Source organism: Dermochelys coriacea, chromosome 5, assembly GCF_009764565.3.
Source record: "Dermochelys coriacea isolate rDerCor1 chromosome 5, rDerCor1.pri.v4, whole genome shotgun sequence".
NCBI lineage: Eukaryota > Metazoa > Chordata > Testudines > Dermochelyidae > Dermochelys > Dermochelys coriacea.
The window spans coordinates 112,966,067-112,988,635 of record NC_050072.1 but is presented as its reverse complement, the minus strand read 5'-3'; the positions used below and the strand labels follow the sequence as shown (position 1 = coordinate 112,988,635).

Genomic DNA, 22,569 nt, shown 5'->3' with positions numbered 1-22,569 from the left:
GGCGTTTGCATTCAATTCTCCTGACCATTCATATATTCTACGACCAAATTGTGAAAGCAGATGATGGGCGGCTGGACAGCACATACATCTCTTCCAATGATCTATAGACTCAAATACACCACTCACTATTACAAAGTAAAAGAAACCAAAACAATTATTTCAGTACAACTCCTGTAGGATTTGCATGCAGTTGCTTCCTGCAATTCAGAACAATCAGTATCTAACTGTAAATAAGCCCAAATTTCAGCCCTCCTTTGCTTTCTCACTTCTGGTTAGCAACTTTTCAGCCAGTAGGAATGTAATGTTTGCATACCTGGGATTATAACAAGTTTGCTAACTTGACTCTTCTAAATGAAAACATTTTCAGCCAATCTAATAAAGATTCTAGGAGTGTTTCAAGAGGCAACAAGCCCCTGAACTAGAGCTCTTTTTATTACATTTTCACTTAGCTCTGTTTGCACAAGAATTGCTTTTCCAGGAAAGTAAATCAGGGCACTCAAAGTAAATCAAGGCACGCTTTGCAAGGAAAGCTGGCTGCCGCCACTGTAGGGCCTTTAATTGGCTTTTCAGAGATGCATTCGCTCTGCATTGCAGGCAAAACACTCAGCACTCTTGTGGGCAGGAAAGGTTGCGAGCAAGCCTGGTTTGGTATGGGGATGCCTGCATTTGTATATTCTGCCTTCTGAAGAGTTAGTCTTAGGGTAAGCCTGACAAAGGGAAAATCTAGCAACTAAAGATTTAAAAAAAAAAGGGACTAATTAAATAGCAAAGAATAATGGGGTAGGGTTTGTTGTATTTGAGGATAGCTGTTGGCTAAATACACATTCATCTAGTCTGATTCTGCTCTTACACTTACTGTGAGTAAAAACTGAAATTGTCTACATATTTAAATAATGAAGTGTGAGAAGGATTTTATTCCTGCTTTAAGGGCCTGATTTAAAGCCAATGCAATCCTTGGAAAGATTCCCAGGGACTTCAAAGGGCTTTGGTTCAGGTCCTATATGCAAATTTTTATGCAACCTTAATGAGAGATACGCTAAAGTGCCTGCATAATTTTCTTGTGTGGGGAAAAAAAGAGGATAGACACTGTCTTTGCTTTTCGTGTATTGTGCAGCACCAAGTACTTTATCAGTTTTTATCAAATATCTCCTTATCTTCTTTTCTTATTCTGCACTGAACAATTCCCTTTTTTATTCTGACAGGTTTCAGAGTAGCAGCCGTGTTAGTCTGTATTCGCAAAAAGAAAAGGAGTACTTGTGGCACCTTAGAGACTAGTACTCCTCTTTTTTATACTGCAACACAGGGACATTGTTGAGTCAAATTTGGCCAAAAATTTACCAGCAGGTTTTGGGAAGATAAGCCTTTATATAACCCAACAGAAATGTTTCCCTGCATTTATTTATTTTTAATTCCAAATGAATATGTTATAAATAGAAAGCAAAGCCGTAACTTTCCCCTGGTACAACTGGAGTCCATACATAGTGGCCTGGTGCTAGGGAAAACCTGAAAGCGTTATGGACTAGAGACACAAGATACCTTCCATTGAAATCAATGGCAAAATTTCTATTAAGGTCAATGGCAAGCAGGAGCAGACTGTAGAAGCTAAACATTTGCAAATAACACCACCTCCTATATGGCATTTTTCATCCATGGGTCTCAAAGTGCTTTATAAAAGGATGAGGAAATGGAGGCATGGAGAGGAGAAGGGACTTGCCCAAAGTCACATAACAGAGCAGTGGCAGAGCCTGGCACACAATTCAGCTCTCCTGATGATCAGTTCAGTGTCCTGGACCATATTGCTTCCAGCTATTATATTTCAATTGTCCAAGCCGAATGAAATTCCCACACCACCAGTAAATAATGAAAAGTAAATTAAATATAACAATCTAAGCGAGGGTGTAATTTGTAAAACAGGAAAGGATTTTTTTAAATATATAAAACATTTTTAATTGAGAAGTCTTTTGAGTTTGGATATATTCAATCAGTGCTGTGGGGTGACATTTCGAGGGTTGAACTGCTCTCTTTAAACTATTCCCGCCTTTGACCAGGAAGATACAACTTCAGCTTGTTTTCCTTTGGCTCTTTGTTCACCAGACACTTTTGGTTGTGGGGTCTGGACTGGATTTGGGGCTGCTACCATGCTGAGAGAGACAGAGGACAATGCTTTAGTACACTGCTCCAATCCAATCACCTATCACATTTTCCAATACAGCATTCATACTTCCAGCTGCCACAAGGTCATCAGCATTAGCTTAAATCAAATGTCCTCTGGCTCTAGATCCCATGATGAAAAATTTATGGAGTCCTGGACATGGTACAAGTTTTACAGCTTTATGGATGAAATCCTTCAGGTCTCTCTGACCTACTGAAAAAAGGGTTTATTTTATTGTAATCCCCAAATGTTCAGTTTTGTGTGTGCACATTTTTCCTACAGAATTTATGCATTGCTTCCAGCAATGTGTTTTGTATTACCTGGAAGAACAGAAAAAGCACTAATGGGAGGAAACAACTTGATTCTTATTGCCAGTGCAACACAAAACAGATCCTCCAAACAATACAATGGCTTCTCTACCAAAGGCATCTTGCTTACCTTGGGGTCTTGGGGCCTAATTCCTTACTCTATTACACCCATTTTACACTTTCAGTGGGGCTACACTGGTATAAAAAACAAACAGCATAATGGAGTGAAAACTCAGGCCCTCAGTCTTTTTTTTTTCATGTCACAAGCTAAGTAAGCTGCTTGGCTTTCAGTTTATACCTATCCCAGACAACATCCACTGAAAGTAATCTGCCTTCTCTTGCCATTAGTCTATCTTTTCTGAGTAAGACACACATGGGATGTGTGTTCCTCTCCATAAACTCAGTCTCCTTCCCAAAGAGCTTCCAGTGAAACTTTTATAATCTATTTATCAAGAAATCCAGAGAGGGTGCAGGAAATAGCCTTCTCTAAGCCCTAGATGTAAACATTTCCTGGCAAAGGATGCTCTCTAGGAAAGATCCCTGTGGTCTTTCTGCTGCACCAACCTGGTTTCAGTTTGGGTTTTTGTTTTTACAAAGCCATGTTTGAGCCATCTCACCTTGACTGTGAAGTCTGCATTGAGAGGCCCAGATATTCTGAGTATCTCCTTGTCCGGAAACTTCTGGAAGTCGACGCTAGAATTGTCAACCAAGAAAGAGCCTGTGGAGCTGAGGCTGTTTTCTCCCTTCACGCCTTGGAGAGTCTTGGTTTCCAAATCTGACAAACACAAAAAAAGATTACCCAGAGCAGGCGAGGTCATGACAGTTACAAAATAATAATACCATGGGGATGGAGTGTAATAAATAGTAAAGGAAAACCAGGCCCAAATTAACCAACATGCACTCAGTGCCTCTCGGGGGCAGGGGGTTGCGAGGTGGAGCCAGATTTGTGTGGCTGACATTGGAAATGACCAAAACTGATTGGCGTTGCGACCTTATACAAAGGGTCACAGAGCCACTCAGGTTTGGCCTGGATGCCCCATCATCATGATGGGGAAGGGTGAGGCGGAGTGGGATTGGTCAGGACAAATTTGAGCGAGTGGCATTGTGCCACGTGATCCAAATCCAAATCACAACCTAGTGATTTCATCTGTGCCCCACTGTCCCAAAACTTCGCTGAGGCAACATCTCATTCCAAAATAAAAAAGGTCCTGGATCGACCTTTTCTCTCTTACTTCTAAAAATTGCCTCCCTTGGCTGCCATACAGCTTAATTCCATTGCAAAAGTTTGCTAGCTTGGGAAAGAGCATGTATGCTGGGAGAGAAGGCAGGAGCAAGGGAAGAGGGAAAGTCATTTACGGGGAAAGGAATAACAACTACACTAGAGCAGGCCAGGAATACCCAACGGTCCACTTAAAAATTATGCATTTCAGAGGATTTGAACTTTTAAGAAAATGTTATGTATTTGTTGTTATAGTTTATAACCTGTAATTTGCTGGTGATTATTCACTGCTCTAAATCTAAACAGCTATAAAAATATTATTAAGTAACTACTGCTGTCTCAACACAAATAGCAGATCATATACTGGAATTTCCAAACACACCCTTTCCATTGTACCAGGATGCAAGCACTTTGGCGTGATTGCCTATGTATTTCAGCTCTGTGCTATTAGTAGTGCTCTGTTAATGCTGACATATGGCCTGCTGTCTCTTACTGGGGTCTACGCTGTCAGAAAGTTGTGTCCACAATGGGGAGGGGGGGGGAGAAAAACCACTACAGTATTTTGTAATTGCCCCAAATGCTACATCTTACCATTTACACCACTTTGAGTGTTTGGGGCAATTATTAGAGAATACTGCAGTATTTTCTTCTAAAAAAGCAGGGGGAAGATTACTTGGCTCACTTGCATTTTGATCTATCTTCAGTGCCACTGCTGAAAAAGAGGCAGCAGGTGGTTGGCTACTGCATAGGTATGCAAGAGAGGGGAAGAGTGCAAAGGGCTTTACCGCCCTGCCTTGTGTCCTTGCTCACAGACCAGTCAAAACTTATCCACTGTATGACAAAGACCTTGTGTTCTCCTGAATGCAGAGAATGTTCTCTGCTTGCACAGTCTGGGGTACATGGAACTTCAAAAAATGCAGGGAGGAAGTAGGTCCATCGTCCCCTCTCCCGCTCCCTCCACACCAGCTGCAGATGTTTCAACCATGAAAGGGTTAGTCCAGTCAGTGGGCTCATCCCCTCTGGGACAGGGTGACTCCTTAACTGCACAATTTGGCTCTACACACGTGTATCCTTTCCATTCTTCTCACTGTGGATGAATAGGGTGGGCATGTGTGCTAAAGAGAGCAAGAGATTAAAAGAACAGAAGCATGTGCTAAACTCATGAGCAGTTTGATGACAGAGCTCAGCAGCAGGGAAGCCTGTACTCTAACCTCCTCAGTATCTCTGCAGTCAGTACTTGTGGCACCTTAGAGACTAACAAATTTATTAGAGCATAAGCTTTCATGAGCTGTAGCTCACGAAAGCTTATGCTCTAATAAATTTGTTAGTCTCTAAGGTGCCACAAGTACTCCTTTTCTTTTTGCGAATACAGACTAACACGGCTGCTACTCTGAAATCTGCAGTCAGTGGGATTCTTCTTTTTTTTTTTTTAAACAGAAGTGCTTGGCATTGAACGAATCAGCCAAAAGATGAATACACAGAAACGGTTGAAAAATTGTGGAGGGACAGAAAGAGTCTGAGCCTCTGGCCACATTCTACTCTCTGATGCATGATGCATCTTGATTTCACTGGGATTGTCCAGAGCAACCGAAGGCAGAATTCTGTCCCGTGTTGAAATCAGTGATTTGAGAGAAAGAAACCAGACATTCCTGTTGTAAATAAAACACCAGAGGATGCCAAGGATCTTATAAAGCAACACCACACTGGCTTTTTCTACTTACATAAGTGATCGGGTCCTTTCAACACTAGACGAACATGCCTACTTCCATAGGGAACAGCGACAACAGTATCTTCCGCTGCAGAGAAATGCAAAAATGCATGGAGTCAGTAAGCAAAGGACGCCCTCCTGTCTCCAACCAAGCATTGAAAGAGCTGTTCACGGGAAAATTAAAAACCAAGCTTTTGGTACCATAACCCCTCGTCCTCCCCCCCGCAAGTCCTGACAAAAGGCAAAGGTCAGCAGTCATCTTAAAGGGATGTTCACATTCCAACCTATTGATTTCATTTATACTCCACTGTTACCCAAGAGTCTAAAGAGAGGCTGACAGCTTTTTCTTTCACCTGACCTCCAATTAAAACAAAGCATCTCTTACTCTTCCAAATTATTTTGGCATATATATTTGTGCTGAATTAGGGAAGTATAAAAATGTTCAAAGGGAAAAGTCAAAACACTGAACTCTAGAACTCCCTGTTCCTTCACATACTACGTGATCCTCTCCCAGCTGAACCCCCAAAACCCTTTCTCTTCCATATGCCTTTGCATGCCATGTGATCTCCCAGCTAAACTCTGCAACTCCTTCCTTGTCTCACGGCAGACCCTTCTAAGACATGCCCCTACTGTGGTGGTATATTGTGTTTTCCTTTCCATACCACCCACAACAAACCATAGTAGTACATGGGCCCATTAGACTTGCAGCATAAACAGGCTCTTGGGGCCTGATCCTGCACCACTGAAGTCATTGGGAGCTTTGCCACGGACTTCAGTGGGAGCCAGATTGCGCCCTTAGTGAGTCCAAGGCAATAGTCACTAATCTGCTCTCTCCTGCAGTTTACATGCTGCTGTTAGATCAATAATGCTAAAGAACCAGCTATCTGAATAGCATCTTGGTGCTCTGCAGGGGTACAGGAGGGGAGAGTGTTGTGGCTCCAGAGAGCAGATTCCCCACCTTCCCGCTAATCAGCTGCTAAGCCAGGCAGGCAGGAGAGTGCTCAGCTGCACTCAGTAGCAGCCTCAGGCTGTTCCCTCCTTCTCTCTCTGCTTCCTGTCTCCCCTGCCCCTCTTGAACTCGATGCTGACCATTGGGGGCAGGAATGACAATAGTGTTTTCCCCCTCAAAGCTGAAATTTGCAGGGGGATGTTCCTTTCAACACCTATAAAAGTTATTCCCAGGTTGAATCATGTGACTCCCTTCGACTAGGAGCCATGAAGACCTGCTTTGAAAGCAGCAGGGTGTTATTTTGGCACGTGAAAGTAACACAGCCAGTAACAGGAAGATCTGTACTGTCACTGGAACTTTCTGAATAGCAGTCAGACATAAGCAAGGAAAATAAAAAAAATTTACAGTACTCAGGCCCAACCCTGGATCTTAGAATGATGAACATTTTTATTCAAAACGACTAATCATGAAATAGTTAAGAAGGTCAACATTTTAATTGTCATTATTGTGGTTCAGAATCAATACCCTGTTGCGATGACTAGGGCAGTTCAAATATCTCTTAGAACTATTCTTTCGGTCTGCAGGCTCAAGAAGATGACATGTGCTCTGTTCTCTCTCCTGTTTTATTCATAATCATAACAGCCAAAAAGTTATCCACTATATGACACTGCCTCATGATGATTTTCCATAAAGGAAAGCTTTGGGTTCTTCATAGATACATTTAAAATGCTGGAGACAATGGGAAAAAGGTTGATGGAGCCTTTAAAATTACATCTATGAACATTTTTAGTATAAATGTATGTTCATAAAATTTAATGGACTGAGAGTGCTGAAAATAGAAAGTCTCTGTTTACCCATAGGTCATGGAAAGTGCAAGCAAAGACAAACTCTCCATTTTAGCCCTCAGTGTGCTCAGCCCAGCCTTCAAAGGGCTCCTCCCATGATTCCCCACCCTTACTCTCTTGCAAAAAGTGATTCAGTGTCCACACTACTGTATGACCCTCTGATGACCAGATATTAGCAACTCTGTCAAATTCAGTGTATAGTTATGGAGTTTGTTTATAAGCCAAGTTAAAGTCTTGTAACTCAGTTCACTGAGTCATGTCACCATCTAGACTTGTAGGTGTAAGACTAGTTCAGTATTTACAATACTTTCTATCTAGCTGCCCAATCAATAGGCCGTGAATCTCATCTGGTCCAGACACCACAAAACTGTTCCCTTTTTTGGTCTGGTGCAGCTTTCATAGCATGAATTAAACCCTGAATAGAAGATACAGCTTTCATTTATGATTGGTTGGAATATCACTAAAGAAAGCTTTCTTCCTAGGGAAAATATTTGGGAGCCATTAAGTCAATCAATTTAGGACTGTCAGTGCTGGGAAAAAGTTCAGCAAGCTTCCCTGCTGATGTCCTAAATGATCTTTTATCAGCTGATGCCAGTGTGTTTTTGTGGAACAGTGGCCAAATAAGAGCTGACAGTATGTGTACGTGCATGACGAGGAGAGATGGAGTTGGAGGAGTGGCAAGCCAGAGGAGGAAAAGACAGGGATTATTTTATACAGTAATGATAGTAAGTTCATTCAATCAAAATTTGATTATCCAAACCCTGGTTAACTAGAACACTGTCTTATCCCTACGGGTTTACTCAAGTTATTGTCCAAAAGATCTCCCAAATACTCTATTACCAGATCCTAGAAGCAGCACAAGTCTGAGCTGGGGTCCAACAGTACTGGACTGATCTCTTCTGCAGCACAATTGTGCAGAACCCTTAAGTGCTGCAGGGCTAAACCTCCAGTCTCATGGAGCTCTTACACTTTGCAGAAGGGAAGCTGCAAAGCCAGCTAGACTTGGTGAAGCCAGCTAGTATCTGTAATTGGGGGAGCAGCCCAGAGGATTTGAAGAGTATGTTCAAGGTTTCCTGATGCTAATTAGTTTTCAAAATCTGCTGGGACAATTTTCTCTATTACCCTAACCCAATATTATCCAAAGGCTTCAGGTGTCTTCTGAGACCTTTGGAAAATTGAAGTTAAAACAGTCAACTGTGTTCTGTAATGTATCCTGCATGGGTGTGTCTGGTATCATTCATGACAGCAACACACATTTCTTTCATTTTTACACATAGGTTCTTGTTCAATTATTTGACCTGCTATAGATTCTTACCTGTTTCACTGTATATTAACTGAGTGGCAATAATGTTTAAGGAACCCGGTAGCACAAGTATCTTTTCTTGCATGAGGTTCATAACTATGCCATGTAGTTTCCCTCCTTATCCAATTTTCAGAAAACAGAATATAGTGTCACATTTCCAAAAATGTTAATATTCCGTTTAAAAATGCTATATTTAAAAAAATCACTAGACCTCCCCATCTGTATTAGAAAACTTATTATTATTGTTCAGTAGCTCCCACTGACAGGGTTCCCTTTGTTTTATGAGTTTTATGCTGAAGAAAATAGAGAAAATTGTCCCAGCAGATTTGAAAACTGCGATTAGTGTCAGGAGACCTTGAACACAATCTTCAAATTAAAGACCTACTAATGTGCCATGGAACAATTGGAAAATCTTATTGTTTAAAGACCACTCAGATTATATCACATAACTTCTTTGCATTCTTTCTCTCTCCATTTTATTACTAGGGATATAATTCACCTGCTCCTGTTGCTTATTCTCCATGTGAAATCATAGCACATTCTTTGTTAAATGGCATATCTCTAGGGGATTCCTTATTATCATAGCACATCCTGGAAAGTCTCAGCTTATGTAAAGCAGCAGCAAGACTGCAGTACCATTTCTTGGGGCTTATGAGGAAGAGAAGGGGAAGGGAAGTGGACACATTTCTCCCTTGTCCCCAAGAAGAGACATGGTGGGAGTGGGCAAACACCTGGTGACTGAACCCTCAGACAAACAATGTGGCGAGAAAAGGGTCAACCGGCTGCCCTATGAAGCTGAATGGAGAGAGGGTGGGAAGAATATGAGGCCTCTGGCTCCTTCCTCAGAAGATACATAGAGATATTGTGAAGGGGGAGCCCCTGGCTTGGTGGGTGGAGGAAGACAGAGGAATTGTGAAGGGGATACAAAAGTCCACGATCCACTCAACTCTGGATGTTTCAAGACCATGCATAGAAATCCAAAGTCAGATCCATTCTCCTGGCTTTGGGTTTTGATGCAAAAAGTCTGCACAGTTAACAATACTCATGCTTAAGGGCAGGATCAGAAAAATAATTACCCTCCCCCGCACGTTATCTAGTAGTATTGTATAGGGATGGGGGAGCTGTAACTACATTTGAAGCATATGAGAAAAACAAGGTAGATAAAGTAATATCTTTTATTGGACCAAATGTTGGTAAAAGCTACAAGCTTTCCAACTTTACAGAATTCTTCTTCAGGACCTGAAGAATGAATGCGCTCTTTTGTACCAAGATCTTTTAATTATTTTAATGGGAGAAAAGGGGCATCAGCCCAGGGGTTTCTCCTGTAGAAAAATGCAGGTGGGAAATCAAGGACACATCTTTTCCTACCCTGCTGGGTTTCAATTGCTGATGCCTTTGGCACAGATAGACTGTCCCTATAAATACTGAGGAAGCCATTTCCGTCGCAAGTGAAAACAATTTTAAAGCTCTGTGAACTTCTTCCCTTTCTGGCGTTATCCTTTCCTCACCCATCTGCATGGTATAAACAGTGTGGAGAACAGAGTTGGATACAAGCACCAAGAGAAAATGAATTCAGTGTGACGAGCACAACACCACGTTTGGGATGGTTTTGAGAAAATAAACCATTTCCAGCAACTCTTGGCACAGTAGAAAAAAGCCGCTGCCCAATTCCTCCTGCACATCCTGAGAAATGCACGTTTGTAAATGTTCCAACGTACATTAAGGGAAATAAAATCATATACATGCCCATGGGACACCTTCGATGACTTCTAGCCACCTGCTTCACATATGCTCCTACTGATTTTTCCTATCTCACATAACAACATGGCTCAAAAGTCTCTTATTGCTGCCCTCAGAGCTGTTCCTGGAGGACACAGGAAGGAAGCATGGGAAAGGAAATGTGTCCTTCCTGGGTCAAACAATTATTTTTAAAGAGAAGGCCTGACAGGGCTGGTGCAAGGATATTTTGCGCCCTAGGCGAAACTTCCACCTTGTGCCCCCCCTCACTCTACCCTCCCCCCAACAATCTCTGAAAACTAGTAAACTTAGCATTATAAACAGCCTGTCAGAAAGCAGAACGGCTGTTGTAATGTTTCTTTTTTACCTTTAAGGTATTTCTATTGTTTGCCATTGCCTCTGATGGTATCCCATTCAAAGTCTTACTATTGTGCAAAGCTAAACAACTGAGCCTTGCATTGCATCACCAGCTAGGTTAGGTAGGGTGACAAATCCCCCTTGCCCCAAAGGGCCATTATCCCCTGGTGACTAATTTCTACTCCAAGTCTATAAAGCAGACTTTTAAGGTAAACACATTATTCCTTCAATATTACCCATGCACACATCTCACAAAGAGTCTCACTCTTGACAAGTTACCAGCCTTGTGTAGATCCCTTCCACATTCCTTTGTGGGTAAGTGCCCCGTAAGACACGTATGGGGTGCAGTGAGTTTGTCAGACCTGCGGTGACAGTGGTTTGTGAAGATCGGGGGCCCTTTGCCAAGGGGTGCTGGAGTCACAGTGAGCTTGGGGTGGCTGACAGCATGGGGTAGGGCATTGAGGCTGGTGGGCCAGGTAACATGCACTGGGCTGGAGGGTAGGCGGTGCTGGGATGGGGCAGAGGCAGGTACCAGTCAGTCTTCAGTGCTCGGGCTGTGCCAGGGCCAGCAGCCTCTTCACCTCGGAGTCTCCCCCGCTTGCCCGGGGGCCACTCCTCCTCTCAGGCTCCCCGGATGCTGCTGCCGCGGCCACCTGGGAGGATGCGGGCGGGCGGGAGGCACTGTGGAGGAGATGCAAGGGGCCGGGCTCAGCTGGGGCCCCGCACCTGCCGGCCGAGAGCAGCAGGAACCGGGCACCGCTCGAGGGGGAGCCGGGTGGCCCAAGCTCAGGGTGGCGGCAGCCTCCGCAGCAGCAGGGGCAGGCAGCAGCATAGCCCGCCATGGGGCAGGAGAGGCTGTACTCTTTGCTGCTGCTGTTTCGAAGGCTCCTGCACCCTTCGGCAGGGCCGGGGAGTCTGAGAAGAGGAGTGGAGTGGAGTGGAGAGGAGACTGACAGGTACCTGCCCCTAAGCAATAATGTAAAAAAAAAAAAATTTGGGTCACCGCTTTTTGGTGCCCCCAAATCTTGGTGCCCTAGGCGGCCGCCTAGTTCGCCTAGAGGTTACACCGGTCCTGAGGCCTGAGATTAAACTGGCCACTACTCAAAAGTCACCACCTATCCCAGAGAACAGATGAGGCCCTGATCCTGTGAACACTTAAGTACATGTATACATTTTACTCTTGGAATTAGTCCTATTAACTTCAGTGGGGCTAATCAGATGAATAAAGTTCTGTCTTCAAACAGGCATGCATGACTTGCACTGGGTGAAATTTTTGGTCAAACAGTAAATTTGCTGAAAAACACAGTTTTGGGGCAACTGAAAATATTTGCAAATGTTGGTTAAATCAATTATTCCCTCAGTTCTATGCATGACTCCAGTTTGTTCCTCTGGAAGTTACACAGGTATATCTGAGAGGGGAACTGGGCTCTAACTGAGTTTCTTAACCTGGTTTTTCTTGTCAGATGTTTGATGCATGCTGAATGATATGGAGAGAGGTTACCTTGTACCTCTCCACCACGTACATGTATCTGCCTGTTGTTTCTTGTCTTATACTTAATTGCAAGCTCTTTGGACCATGGACTGCATTTTAGTTACATGTTTGTACAGTGTCAACAGTGCCCTGATCCTTGATGGGGTCCTTTAGGTATTACCACAGTACAAATAAATGATAATAAATATGAGCTATTCATAAAATACATTTGTAAATAAATTCAGAAGTGATTTCAAGTCTGAGGACTGCACAATCTGCTCGTGAACATTTCAGATGTGAGATTCCACTCCTTGCTTTATGAATTATTCCCTCGGTGCTGCCAGACGCAGTCCTACCTCAACAACGCCAACTCCTTCCACAGATGATTCTTTTCCCTCCTCCGTACAACAGAAGATCTCAGCCCTCTCCCTCCCATCTCAACTAGCACATTAAGATCCAGAAGGTCAAGTGTTAATGAGTGGTGTGTGCTGTGCTCCCTGCTTAACAAGTTATTCTCTGACAGAGCAAAGATGATTCTGTAAACAAACGCCTCTTATTGTTCCCCAGAGAAACCAAATGCAAATGCAAATATAAAGAACAAGATATCCAATAGAAATCCACAAATGTACGTACACACCCTCACACGAAATTATAGTGTTATTTGAAACTTTTAGATCACGTACCATGCAGCATTAAAAAAAAAAGAATGATAAAAATATAGATCTGGCTAATGTAACTCCAATGGAACTCACTGAAAGAGTAAAGAACGTGCAGGAATTGTAAGACAAAGCATGAGCTCCCTTAGGGTTAGACTCAGCTGATAGCATAAAGAATAGCTATACCATCCCAATAGGAGCTCTGGTGTAGAAATGTGCCCCAGAAAGACATGACAATTCCTCCCCTGCTCCCTCTGGTACTGGTGGGGTGACATAAGTTACTTCTTCACCCCTAGTCAGGATGCAACACATCCCAGGCTATGTGCCCAAGCAGCTAACCTGAGTAGTGAGTGAAGTGGATGAAGCCAACACTCTTCCCATTCCCTACCCACTACCTTGAAAGGGAGAGTAACGGGCAAGAAAGAGCGGCTTTCCCATTCTCTTCCCTCTGCAGACAGCACCACAATCTGAGCAGTCCTTACTTGGCCAAGGAGGGGTTATTGAGGATGGGAAGGACATGGCCTGACTCCACCTTACTCCCCTGTACGGCTTAGTAAGGCCTGGGGACAATCTATCCCTTAAGAGGCTTGTGTACTTCACTAAGAAGAGGAAAGTTGACACTTTACCCACCTACTTGTCCCTCTGACACCTCATCACCACTTTCAGTTCAGAGGGCTTGTTCTACCCTTTGAGGTTAAAGTCAACAGCTTACGTTTATTTGCTGAGAGCTGGGATTTATACTGGCCTCGAACCAGCCGGCAGGTGGACCCATCGCCATTGCAGACCCCACAGTTATCTTCCTTGACAGTGCTTCCCAGCTGGTGATCACAGCCAACGATCTGACAAGAAAGAAAGATGTGCAGTTCAAACTGAGTACCTACGGACTGCTGGATCCATCTCTGCAGCTAATTACCGCCAAATTTCTCTCACATCATCTCCAGAGGGCCATAAAGTACATTAGCAATGAAAGAATCTGAATGAATCTGGCTGAGAGCTTGAACTGAACTTAGGAGCTAGATATTCAGCAGGTCTGCACTAAATGGCTTTTGCAGTTCAGAGAAAGAAAAAACATGTTGATTTTTTTAGGGTCTTGTGGATGCTTCTTGGTAACTGTCCTATCAGAGATAACATTTTTAAAAGGTTTGTAAAGAAAAATATATGATTCTAGTTAGACTGATATATACTTACAGAACAGATAACTAAAAAGCTCTGCTGTGATCTCAGTGGTGTCTTACCTGATATGCAGTTGGGAAAACCATGTGGTTTTAATTACATTTGACAATAATCCCATTCCACACAATCAAAGCCTGCATTTGGATAATGTTAAGGATTTGATGAAGGAGGGGAAGAATGGTTAAAACAAAGAACTGAGAGCCAGGAGATCTGGATTCTATTCTCAGCTCTGCAATAGGCTTTCTCTTTGGGCAAATCATTTTAGTTAAAATTTTTAATTAACTAATTTTGGGTGAACAAACTGGGCTCCTAAATCCAGATGTAGGCTCCTAAACAACCTGTAGTGCCCACTGAAGTAAATGGGATTTAAACTTTTTTAAGCTGGGGGTGAATTTGGCCTTTTATCTGAACTGATCCTGGACATGAAATTATGGCGTTTCACCCCACATTGCTTTAAAGCCAAGAAAATAAGCAAGTCCATATTGCACATATTAAATAAGCATGAAAGGCCTCCTAGCACTCTGGCTTCCAAAGCCAGCCATGGACCAGGTTTGTACATAAAATTCTTTTCTACAGTGTTTGTGCTAAATTTAGAATAGATATAAACAGTAGTAAGTTATGAATAAAGTGTTAACCTTAATGCTAAATCTGCATGCTTCCGTGGGCTTCACTTAAATTCAAAGTGCCAAATTTTAGAAGGCGATTACAACAGGTGCAGCTGTAAAAATGTATGCTCATCAGCTGGGCTCATAAAAACACACATGTACATGTGCAAATTGGGTTACTGAACACTACAATAAAGATGAATGCAAATAGGTTTTTAGACACAAGTCCCTGACTTATATGTGCATATGGTTGTTTGTTCTCTGCTAGGCTTTGCTGAAACAAGGGGTGTTCCAATTATTTTTGTCAGCTCCCCCTTTATGCTCTCCTGGGAAAAATGTGGAACCTGTTTAATGTTATGACTTAATAACTTTTTAGTGGTTTAATTCTCTCTCTTTTTTTTTTAAACTTAAAAATTGTGTAGTAATTGTCCCTCAATTACTGTTCCAGCTGGCAGAGGACACATCGTACCATAACTCACATCAGGTCTGACATACTCATTGCCCCAACATATTCTTTTCATAATCTGTATTTTAAAAGAAGTGTCATGTTAGGTATCCTATGCAAACTAGTAACATGCTGGTCAAAAATGTGTATGGGAGGTGTTTGTGTGATGGAAATATGGTCTCAGAAGGGGTTTTGCAAGCAGGGCATACACACAGCCTGTCCTAGACAAATGAATGCTGTTTTGCCTGTCTTCCTGCCTATTCACTGTAAATTGAAATTCGTTTCAGAGGACAATGAAAAGCAATCTACATAGAAAAGAAACAGAGCCATAAAGCTAAACCAGGAGGGGGAAAGACCTCTGAAAGATCACAGGGGATGGAGCCTACACCCTCAGGAAGCCTTCTTGGTTCTTGAAATGGAGACAATAGACTTTGGGAAATATAAGCAAAGGCAGAAAGCCATTTTGGCATCCATGATAGGGGACAAAGGATGAGCAGCATCCTATGAGATCACGAAAAGTGGATCCTCTTAACCTAACAAAGAATAGCTAGAATTGACTATAGGTGAGAAATCTGCTTGGATAAAGAGTATAAAGTGCTGAAATTAAGTTTTAGTCACTAGAAAGCATGTTTTGTTTGACTTGTAACCATACCTGTGTTTTCTGTTCTGCTTATTGTAACTTAAATATCTGTTCTTTGTTAATGAACATATTCTTGGTTTTATTACAAAACCATCTCAGTGTTGTATACTAAACTGAGGGGTGAAGTCCTCAGCTAAACAAAACAGGCTGGTGCACTCTGCCTGTTTGGAGGCAGTAAACTTAATATTGTCTGTGAGTAACCAGTGAGAGGCACTGGACGTTGCAGGGGAGATGTTTTTTTTTGGGGGGGGGGAATCGGGACCAGAAGCGCTGTCGGTGTCACTCTGCCAGGAGAAACCAGGCTGGTGGAAGCTGGGCTGAGGCCATTGGGCTGCGAAGAGGCTGCTGGTGTCAGGGCTCTGATCTAAACCTTCACAGCACAGAGGCACCCAGGGTTACGGGTCGCATGGTGACAACCCCTTACTGGTCTGTGTGAACCCCCAAAGTGTCACAGTAATAATAATAAGAAAAGGAGTACTTGTGGCACCTTAGAGACTAACAAATTTATTAGAGCATAAGCTTTCGTGAGCTACAGCTCACTTCATCAGATGCATTTGGATGCATCGGATTCTGTAGCTCACGAAAGCTTATGCTTTAATAAATTTGTTAGTCTCTAAGGTGCCACAAGTACTCCTTTTCTTTTTGCGAATACAGACTAACACGGCTGCTACTCTGAAACCAGTAATAATAATGACATTACTCCCTGTACCATGAAAGCTCCTTCAATTAATATTAGTCAGAACAGACTATGTAGACTTATTTTAAAACACAATGGGGTCAAATTCAGACTAGACAGAATCAGACAATTTCTTTGACTTCACTCACTTCAACCCTGTTCAATTTGGCATACTATATTTATGAGTGAAGCCATAATGACTCTATAGAAGCTAACAAAGGCCACGGGGTAAATGTTAAACATTTTTTATCAGATATACATGTACAAAAACTGCCAAGATAGAAAGAGACACTGTTCAGCTTTGTAACAATGGCAGATAAAGGTGAAATAATCAAGTTTATAAAGTTACTTCTAACCTGAGTGGAAACTACTTACTCCATTTGAAGCTTCTGCATATAGGTTTTGAATCCTGTGGGTGGAGCCATAATAGACCTAATTTTACATTGTCAATCTTGACATATGTCTAGGGCCTCGTCTACATGCAAACTTGTACAAAATAACTAAACTGGCTTTAATTGGCACCTTTTGTTATTTCAGAACAAATCGTGTGTGTGGACACTTTGATTCTGAAATAAATATCCACACACACACACTTGCACTGAAACAACAAAAAGTGTGAATTACAACTGACCAGTCAGGCTATATGTTTTTTTTTGTCCCCATATTAGGACATTAGGATATGAAATCAGACACATACAACTGCATGATTGAAATACTTTTGCATGGAGCTGAATAACAGCCCACACCTAATATTAGGCAAAAAGGCTCCTGTTGAAGATCCTGATGCCAGAGGAACTGCAGGCATTTCCCCTTCCTCGATCCTGGCACCACACAATAATTTAAAGGTATGCTCCACAATGGAATGCAAATCTAAATGTGCCCACGCATACCTCATACTGTAAAGCACATCTGAATTCCTTTGGTGTGAAAGGGTCTGGATATAAACAAATTCTGTTCCATCCATTCAATTTCAACATCAACTTTTATCCCCTTAAGATTTCATAACTTTGCATGTGACTCATCAACAGTCATATCACCTCTGGCTGTGATCTTATTATATCTCATTTATAAATTGAGCAATGCTGGACCAGGTCAGTACTTGGATGGAACACTGGCAAGGAAAACCTCAGGTGCTGGAGGAAATTTTTTGTGTGATTCATTATTCTTTTTGAGACGGTATGGAGTCATTGCCCCAGCCAGACACTGTTCTCTGGAAGTGCTGTATTTTAAATGGGACAAAATGGCATTCTCTAACCGCTTGTATTCACTAAAAATCCTATGGCACCATATACAAGATCAGAGGTGTTAATCTCACTGTCCTGGCCAAATTCTAGTTTAGATCATTATATTCTGCCTGAGTAAGTTCCTCTGCAGTTTTAACTGGACATAGTATTTTTCTTCAGTTCTTCTCCTAAATTACTGCCCAGTTTTGTTGTACTCTAAGTTATTTATGTCAAAGTATTTAAAATATCCCCATCCAAAACTCCGGGCCCCTTTTAAAGGTTATAATAAAAAAAATCCTTATAACAGATGGACTGGACCAATTGTTCCTTTCAAGACAACAACTGGACCAAAATTAAAAATGTCCCCCCCCCCGAAAAAACTTTCCCTCCAACTCATTCTTTGCCCCCTCCCGCTCCAGGAAAAGCCTGGGAAAACAGATGTGTTATCTGTTAAATGGCTGCCACGTTCCATTCCCCAGAAGTATCTTTATTTAAGTGAGATGGCTTGGGGAGAAATGATTTCTGCAGAGTTTGTAATGAGCTTGGTGATTCTTTAGGATGAAAAAAGATGTATAAAATCCTTTTGTGGAGTTTACAGGAAAGAAACTGTACAAGTTGGGACTGTACTTGAATATGGTAAGTCAACTTAAAACACCACAGAGCTCCTGAAATACCAAAGAGGCTGAAGCAACTCATCTATGAGTATAATCATTCCTTCCTCCACTAGCAGAGGGAATCTAGATCTGGTGGAGTTGGGGTAGGGGCGTGCCAGCTCTGTAACATTATTTTCACCTCCCTAGGACCTCATAAGGTCCTCTGCAAGGATCAAGAGCAGAAAGAGGGTGAGAGCAGGGCTATGGCTATAACCACTGTCCATGGCATTGTATTCCCAGAAACGTGCATGGAATCAATGAGGAAAGCAATGCTCACTCAGTCAGCACTCTCTCTCTTCCTTGTCCATCTCTGTGATGTGAATCAATTCCAGAGAAGAGGTTCTGGGGTAATGGACATCAGTGCAGTAATAGGAGCACAACTCCTAGATAAATCCTTCTGTCATTGAGTTCAGGTTCAGTTGGGTTGAAATAGCTATGAAGTATTGCCAAGGCACAGGGCCCCTAGACAGATTATTCCCAACCATCTGTTGTCAGGACTAACTACTGAAAATTGTACCATTGCAGATGTAGTATGGCTGGAGTTTGGCCATGAGGGAGAATGGGGCCATGAGGCACTTGAACTACAACTCCCCTGAAGCGCCACGACTGTTCAGATGAGCAGAGATTAATGTAGCCATGACTTGAACCAAAAAACTTTTTGACATTTCTGAATGATAATACTGCATGATTTTCATTCCACAAAAAGTTCTGAAATTTCTATATTTAATCCATGACAAAAACAAATGTCAAAAAATTGGAATTTCCCCTGGATGGAAATTCTGGTTTTTGATCAACTCTAGCCCTGACCTTCATAGATCTCAGGAGAATATGGGATATTAGGGAGATGAAATCCCTGCTCATTTCACAAATGGTGGGTAAGGAAAACCTGCCTTCTCCCACCCAGATAGGGTGATGAAGTATAAACTTTGCAAGTTGGAATTCTTGGAGTTTCTAATCCCTTCAATGTGCTCTCACAGTGCTGGGACAGCCTGTGCACTGCAATATGCTACAGCATAAAATGTCACAAGTAGCAATCATGCCATTCATTTTGGGCTTGATCCCAAACCCATTGAAATCAACGCAAAGGCCATTACGTCAGTGGGTTTTGGATCAGGCCCTTATTTATATGTATAGGCATTACTATGGGGCTTATCACTGTAGTACTTTTAATAGAGTGAGGTGCTTGAATACATCATGTCAAGCCTTGGAGGCACCCCAGACTTTGTATAATATAAGGAAGATGACAGCTACTTTGCACACCCTACAACATTGGGAAAATCACCAGTTAGATCAACAATGGTGTTTGCTCTTTGCACAGCAGATGTTACCAAGTGTGTCATCTTCTGACAGTGCACACCCTTAGCCGAGCTGACTTTTAACTTGCCTTTTGGGGTTAGTAAAGAAACAGCCCAACAAGAAAAAGCCAGAACAATAACAGCTCAGCCTTAGTTGGCTCAGACTGTATTGTTCTCTGGATGCAGCACAACGGCTCTGTTCAGAGGTAAAGATTCAATATTGCATTTTAGGCTGAAGTCCCATACTTCGTGCTGCGTTGGATTCCTTCCCATCACCATATTTGACTGAACTGACAGCAAAATAAGTTGGAAGAGTTGGGATACTCCTGACATTTAGATACATATCTAAAAATATTTTTACAAGACACTACATGAGAAAAGAAGGCCATTGAGCTAACAGAACAAACTGCTTATGTGCAGTTTAAAGATCCCAAATGGAAGGTCTGAGAAGATGACTTGGAGCTGAGTGTGTGTTGCCCTGGTAGACATGAACTCTGGCTCTGCTTAGCAGACTTTTTCCAGGAATAAAACTGCACCAGCAATGACATGTTCTGGTTGAATCCTGCCTGCCTGTAAATGCTCTGGAGTAAGAAGTTTTCATAATCATTTCTTTTCAGCATTGAGAAATCTTGTGCAGGAAATAATATGATAAAAGTAAGCTTGCAAATCTAGCCAATTATAAATAAATCTGCTTTCCAAAGACCCTCTCTACACTACAAATACAAACTGCTAAGACCCCATTTGCAACACTGTTGTCCCTAAGCTGGTTACAAACAAGGGGCCAAAACCTTGAGTTATGTAAATTGTCATAGCTCAATTGAAGTCAATGGAGCTGTGACCATTTACAAACAGCTGAGGATCAATTTGGATCTTAACCATGTTTTATAATCAAGCTGACACATTATGTTTCCTTGAACTTTTGTCTGGTTATGAAATAGGACTAAGGTCCAAGTTACTCTGCAAACTCACACCATGTTTGTTACTGAGTTATGGGACCACTGAGTTGTAGCCCTTATATTCCTGGTCATGGCTGTATCTGCAGTGCAGCTATGCAGTCCACTTACATTCTGTATTTGCACTTTTTGCAGTCGCTCTCAATATTTTAAAAATATTTAAAAAATACAGCCTTAATATAGTAAGTATGGGAGCTGAATTTGGCCTGCAGAGCCTTTGTCTCAGATTATTTATTACTGATGATGACATCCAAGGAGGAAAGAACCCTGTTTTCGATACAGATTCAAAGGTGAATTTGCAGAGTTAGCAGTAGGAAAAAACACTTTTGATTTGTAAATCTAGTACAGTTTCTATAGAATTTGTTGCAAAACAAACACAGAACCCCACAAAGTTATTTCTATAATTACTTTTTAAAAATGAATTGCATTTTAATATTGCTGTCATATTTCTCTTCATCTTCCACTGTCATTATTATTATTCATTATTTGTATTATAGTTGCACCTAAGAGTCCCAGTCATGGACCCAGGGTCCCATTGCGGTAGACTCTGAACAAACACACCAGAAAGACGGTCCCTGCCCCAAAAAGTTTACAATCTAAGTTTGCTCTGCCTTTCTACCTATTATTTATTAATCCTTTATTAAACCCAGACCATGACCTCAAGGAGCTGCATGCAGATGCCGGGGTCCACCTACCCAGACTATGCTGCAGAATCAAAGCCCAGGAGACAAAACAGCTACTGTTATAATAGTAAGAAGAACACTATAGACATTCCCATTGGTCAGAGAAGGGAGGCATGGTGGCCATCATGCATCTTCGGTTCAAGTTACCCCATATTTAGAAGCTTCACATTTACTAAGCAAACCTCAGCGAAGAGAAATATAGGTTACAAAGATGTAGCCTCCTTGTGAAATCACCCTTGAATTAAAGAAAAATCATCAGAGGTGACCCTTCCTATGTGAAAAATGTTGCCTTTTCAGGCTCAATCATTATTAGCAGAACATAGCCAACCTACCCATTGGGGCCAGTCCACAGACACGGACACAAGAGACTGGGAACAGAAAGCCATAGCTTGTTAGCTCTCTGGTTACAAAGAAATCCAGAAGCTGTCACATTCTATAATAGGCACCATTTAAACAGGAAACAGTCCCCAATGGCTTATAAGCAGAGGATGAGAGGAAAAAACTGCTGTAGAAGAAAAAGGCTTCTGTAGTGTTTATTAACTCTTTTCCTTTATTTTACTTGGTCACTTTGTTCACAGTTTTCTCTCTTTGTTTTGCTTCAGTTTGGTTCTTTGGACTTTACTTTGCCAGAGCAAAAATAAGTTTCTGGCCTTATCCCCTGGACACTCAGTAAAGTCTGCGGGTTGCATTTTAGTGCTAGTGTTGACAAGTGAGAATGCAAGTGACTTTAAAAAAAAATAACTCGACTGTAGTAGATTCCTACTGAAATATTTACTGATTCCCTCTGTAGGAATCCTGCAGGTCCCTCCCTTGGATATTTAGCTCATTTAACTTTTTGAGGGGAAAAAGTTGCCAGTTTTTCCAGAAGAACAGGAAAATATTCCAGCAGAAGATCCAAGAATTATCTAGCACAGGACAGTTTAAGTTAAAACACAATGTCACAAGATGGTCAGGGCAACTCTGCACCAACATCCTCAGAACAATGTTCCCTGAGAAGTTGAAAGTTATATAAAAAGTCTGCCCTCCAGTATCACTCTGGTCTCCCAGACTGTGAAGTATTATAATAGTGAGAGCATTTAATTTGCCCTTGTTTCACATTACACTGAATGTGATTCTTTGTCAATGGTGATGACTTCATAGCATACTTGGATATCACCACTGATATCTCCTTTTCTCTTGGGCATACATGCTTTCTGTTTAAATACAAGGCTCTTTTGTTTTCTGTTTCCAGTCTTCTGTCCTGATGATAATGTGGATTCTGCCAGAGTACGTCGTTATTGACAGAGACAATGCCAATGCAGGTCTTTCTGATGCTGCAGTCCAACAAGCAACCTGTCCTCTTGAGGAAAAAATTGCATCCACAGCTCACATACTTAGAGATCCCAGTTCACCGAGCCGTTAATAAAACTCCTTGTGCTGTAGTACCATTAAGCAATATGGTATCACAGCCTAACCTCCATGTTGTACAGGAATAAGTGTGTGAAAAAGGAATGAGATTCTCAACTATTTCAGAGGACT

At 41.9% G+C, this 22,569-nt stretch overlaps 1 protein-coding gene across 5 annotated transcripts in view; it reads right to left on the bottom strand.

Annotated features, from left to right (window-relative positions):
• ADAMTSL1 (ADAMTS like 1) overlaps nt 1-22,569 on the bottom strand; it is a 683,211-nt gene that overhangs the window by 165,790 nt on the left and 494,852 nt on the right. For all 5 annotated transcript variants that reach the window (XM_043515182.1, XM_038403598.2, XM_043515184.1 and 2 more), the window contains 3 exons: nt 13,418-13,544; nt 5,401-5,475; nt 3,078-3,235 (listed from right to left, as the gene is read on the bottom strand). In XM_043515182.1, the coding sequence (XP_043371117.1) occupies nt 3,078-3,235; nt 5,401-5,475; nt 13,418-13,544 (360 nt within the window). The remainder of the gene's footprint in view (nt 1-3,077; nt 3,236-5,400; nt 5,476-13,417; nt 13,545-22,569) is intronic.